The sequence below is a fragment of the Octopus bimaculoides genome, chromosome 8, assembly GCF_001194135.2.
Source record: "Octopus bimaculoides isolate UCB-OBI-ISO-001 chromosome 8, ASM119413v2, whole genome shotgun sequence".
NCBI classification, from domain to species: Eukaryota; Metazoa; Mollusca; class Cephalopoda; order Octopoda; family Octopodidae; genus Octopus; species Octopus bimaculoides.
Window position 1 is genome coordinate 71,235,060 of NC_068988.1, and position 4,993 is coordinate 71,240,052.

Genomic DNA, 4,993 nt, shown 5'->3' on the forward strand with positions numbered 1-4,993 from the left:
TATTGACTTCAGAAAATAGTCTAATATTGGGGCATATAAACCCTCGACGGAAAAATTATGGGCATTAGTGTTGATGGGAAATGAAACCTCACCTTTTATTTTCAATGCCAACCTTCTTCCGTTGTGAGTTTATATGCCCCAATGTTTGACTACTTTCTATAGTCAATATTTAGTGAAAGCTTATAAGCTTAAGATTGTAATTACACTTCCCATATATATATATATATATGTGTGTGTGTGTGTGCGTGTGTGTGTGTGTGTGTGTGTGTTTGTGTGTGTGTGTGTGTGTGTTTGTGTGTGTATGTGTGTGTGTGTGTTAAACATATCTGTTTTATAAATGTATATACACACATGTACACCCACACAGACTTTATGTATGATCGAATATAAATGTCTGTGTCTGTGTGTATAGAAACTTGCTATCTCGACTAAATATGGTAAAGGAAATATATTTCTAAATGTGTCTGCATGTTATCTTATTTTGAAATAACTACTAAAATTAAACAAGCCTATATACCTATCGATAAACGGAATTCACAGAAAAATGAAAGAATTTATAAAGTGAATAAAATAGGACGAAGAATGAATTACATTTGCGCTCATTTGTTAATATACAGCAAACATTCTATTAAATATCTTCAATATTTCAAAACATTTTTCTGTTTCTCGAACAAAAAGAATATTCTTTCATACGTCACTTTCTTTTCATTTATTTCCAAATCATTCACACTGCATACCGCTTCATTTTCTTTTTAATTCTTCTCTCCATGTTTATTACAAAATAGTCGTCATGATGAGGCCGCTAATATCATTGTGTGAAACGATGATATATCACGATTAAGTATTAGGAGTGTGATATTTTGGATTTTCTAATATAAAGGCAGTGTATAGAATTACATTATCGATTACCTTCTGACAGGATATCAAAATAAAGTTTCTCGTAAACTAAAAGTGCAATACATCACGCCTACTCTATATTTCTATATCGATGCTCACATTTAAGACTGGGAAATGTTTGTCTTTTGAAAGAATAGAAAAAAAAGCGAATCGTCACGGCGTTTATATATATTTTCTTTTACTTATACTCCGTAGCCTGTTGTTAACAGAACAGGGAAATGAAATTTATAATGGACATATAAACATGGTAAATAAAATTAAGTTGCTTGAAATGGATCACATCGCACGCCCTAAATATCTTCTTAATATTCCAACAGAAATTTATGAAAAGCTTAGATGCTCTTTATGAGACGGTTTCTCATTGTGCACAACCAGAATAAAAGAAATTCATGATACTGGATTTCTTATGTTTCATTTCTTGATACTGTTTTGTCGTCACAGTTATGTGATTTAACTCTCTCAGCTGCAGACCAAATAAGTTGCATGTATATGTTCAACATACCGAGTTACCCATAACAAATATGAAATCATATCGGAGTATTCAAAGAGAAAGTTCTCCTTTATACATAATGATAGAATTTGGCAGAACGTAAGTGTAGAGAATTGATATTTGAGTTTGAAATGTTTAAAACTATGACTAAAACTAGAAAGAATGGGTGAGAATTTCAACTATTTTACCATTATTTTATCGACCCTAGTAGGATGAAAATAACGGGAGCCACTCCATGATTTGAACTCTGGATATAACTCAAGACGACTTCTAATAGTAACTGAATTTCACGTATTGGAGAGCAGGTCATAATAATAATTTCTTTCACAAAAACAGAGCCACTTATTTTTGGCGAGAGAACAATCAGTTTATCGAACGTAGTTCTTTACTGCTACTTTATTTATCGACCGTGACAGGAAGAAATTTGAAGACAACCATGGAGGTATTTGAACTCACAACGTAAAGATTCGTAACAAAATATCTCAAACAATTTTAGCTTCCCATACATATATAGGGATGATAAAACTCTAATTATTTCGAAAAACTATTTACGTCTAAAGATATTTTCCTCTAATCAATGTATAGAATTTAAAATTAATCCTGAAGTAAATACTGATATCATTTGTAACTAAATAGAGTTCTTGCCCCAAGTGCAAGTTGCTTGACCTCAATATTATCGATTAATAGTTGCAAGTAACTTGAAGTAAACATTTGTACCAAATGTATTAAACTTTACATCAGCCGCTGGCATTGCTTCCCTCTTTGTGTACTGTAAGTTAGAAGGATTAAAATTTGAAGGAAAGAGATGTGAAGGAAACAAACCAACCAATGAATGTAAAAATATTAGCATACTGAAGTAAGATTTTCAGTGGTAAATATACTGGAAATAGCGCTAGCTATGATACAATATACCACAGTATATTTGTACACTTTTACAAAATTTCACTATGTACACACATTATAATCCACTATATAACAGCTCGTAGCTTTAGACTACTCGGGCAAAAACTTGGAAGTGTATGTGAAATTGCTAAAACAGTCAGATAGGTAACTAAGTCAATTATACGAGAATATGACCGAAAAATAGAACATTGAACGATAGAATATTTCTTACCGACCACACAGATGTCTAAATAGTGAACACGTAATCCTCAAAATAGAAGCTTCACAGCTACTGAGCCAACGAAATAAAGTCTATGTAGTCGCTCGACTTGCAAGAATTAATAACAAGATTTCTCTTACAGCACATTCCACCATATTTAAGGAGAGGGTGTTAAATGGGATTTTTACGGTTGCAATGCCTTCGAGCATTGATTTTTTTCCGAAATGAGTTGATCTGGGGTTAAACAACAACAACAATAGCAGCAATAACCAGTTGATAACTGGTTATTGATTGAATAGAGTTGATTGAACGTTATTAATGAGGACGACAACAACAAAATCACATGACTATATTAACCTACACTGAAGATCTATATTATTACAAAACACAACATTATACAAAAATAAACATTCCGTTCGATAATAACTAAATGTGGAGACCGTTCAATATTTCAACAGTGAATATTTCATTAAAAAAAAACTGTTTTCAGCATTATCAGAATCAACAACAACCATCACAACAACAACAACAACAACAACACTAATAATCTCTTCGATGAAATTTTCGCTCGAACATTTCTATAATGTAAGTTCAGAACACGTAAACCATATTAAAATGGAGAAGTAAAACTTACAATTTATCTTACTTCAGCCCAAGATATGTAAGACAAAAAAGTCTTGAGAATTATCGTTTCGAAGTTAGCGAGTCTGGCTTACAACGCACAATATCAGTACAAAATAAGAAAACAATCCATTCTCTTCTCCCTCTCTCTCTCCTTCTCCCTCTCATACACACACGCACTCTCTTTCTTTCTCCTTGTATATATACATATGTACGTACATACACACCTAAAGCAGTTTTCGCTTGCAAGATGCAGATATGGTTATTTTTAATAAAAAGTTAAGCAAAATTTTCCAAGACAGTTTGAAATTAGAGCTCATATTCAATTTATATTTGGTTCTGTAAATATGAACGTGTGAGGATGAATGACAAAACCGTTAATTTTTTAAAATAGATGATTTTTGCTGATTTGATTGTATCATGATTTCTTGCAGGGAATGTATAGTTTTCCCAACATATAAAAACAACAAAAAGAGATTACTCTTTTGTCAGAAATATGTATCACACACAGTATGTGTGATATTGGAAAGAAAAAAAAAAAAAAACGGAAAAACTTTCAACATATTTTTGCAGCAGTTACAAATCCACCAAGGTGGGAAACCTTATTTGGCGCCAATGTCGCGACCCGATGACTACAGTTGTTGTATTCTATCAAATGCCACTCGTTATTTTAGTGTTTGTAACTTTAAAAATATTCTGCATTTTCTTTTGCCTTATTTTTTACTTCAGACAAAGTTTTCAAAATATAATTAAACAACAACGAATTAATTCTGTATCTTCTTTCTCTCCACTTCAAGATAAAACGATTTAGCTTACACAGTTATTTTTTTTTTTCAAAATACATTATGCAAGTCACATATGCGACACTGACTGTATCGATTGTGACATTTTCCCATTGATCTGTTTATATACCAGTCATAATTCATTTAAACAGTGGTACAAGTTACTTGTTTCCTGCGCTAATAAATCATAAAAAAAACCATACGTCTCTAGAAAAAAAGGAAAAAATAAAACAAAAGAAAAAGAAATGTACATAGAAGGATATTTCAACAGTTATGTTTTAACTGTAAACAAAATTGAAATGGAGAGAAAAAGAAATTAAAGCAATGTTCTTTAGTTTAAGTTTGAGTTATATGAAAGGTGTGAGGCAAGCCGAATCGGTTTCCTCCTCCTTTGATTGTCAAACTGGCGTGCTGGTCTGTCCTTTCTTATTTGAAGATGTTAATAGAACTTTGCAAGCTTCTTTCGGTTTGATCTTGTAATGAACTGATGATGACTTGTTTACCGTCGATGCTCGTGATACCTCAGAATTGATTGTCGGGCAGCTGTTCTTGCGAGTATCTGGACGAGTTTCAGGAAGACAGGTCAAACCAGTTCTTCGAAGATAATGAAGAACCTGCCAAAATACAATATCATAATTTACATAGAACATTTATTATCTGATAAAGTGACAAACAAATGCAATGTATTGCAATACGTACGAAGAGAAATGTTACAATGCTCAAAACACCGAACAATAGCCTATGCAGAAAGATGTATTACCAGCGAAAGAAGACTATAATCCATTTTTGATTTGGAATTAAAGCACCTTATTTTTGTGACATTTACCACACAATTATCAAAGTATTTAATGAACTGCACGTCTCCCTTTGAACAATTTACCTTACACAAGTCAGACTTGTTGCTTGTAATACATATGGATTATTTTCAATGATAGGAAAGAGTATATCTGAAAGAGGGAAGCAAAAATTCATCCACTTGTTTAGCATGAATTGATTTTATAATTTGACCGTGTTTACAGACGATATATATGTACACACACACACACACATTCACACACGCACACATATATGCATATATATATATATATATATATATATATA

At 32.1% G+C, this 4,993-nt stretch overlaps 1 protein-coding gene across 1 annotated transcript in view; it reads right to left on the reverse strand.

The window, feature by feature from the left end:
- Window positions 1–6: 6 nt before the first annotated feature.
- LOC106867588 (calcitonin gene-related peptide type 1 receptor-like) overlaps window positions 7–4,993 on the reverse strand; it is a 191,784-nt gene continuing 186,797 nt past the window's right edge. The window contains exon 12 of the mRNA XM_052969857.1: window positions 7–4,506. Within this exon, the coding sequence (XP_052825817.1) occupies window positions 4,291–4,506 (216 nt within the window). The 3' untranslated portion in view covers window positions 7–4,290. The remainder of the gene's footprint in view (window positions 4,507–4,993) is intronic.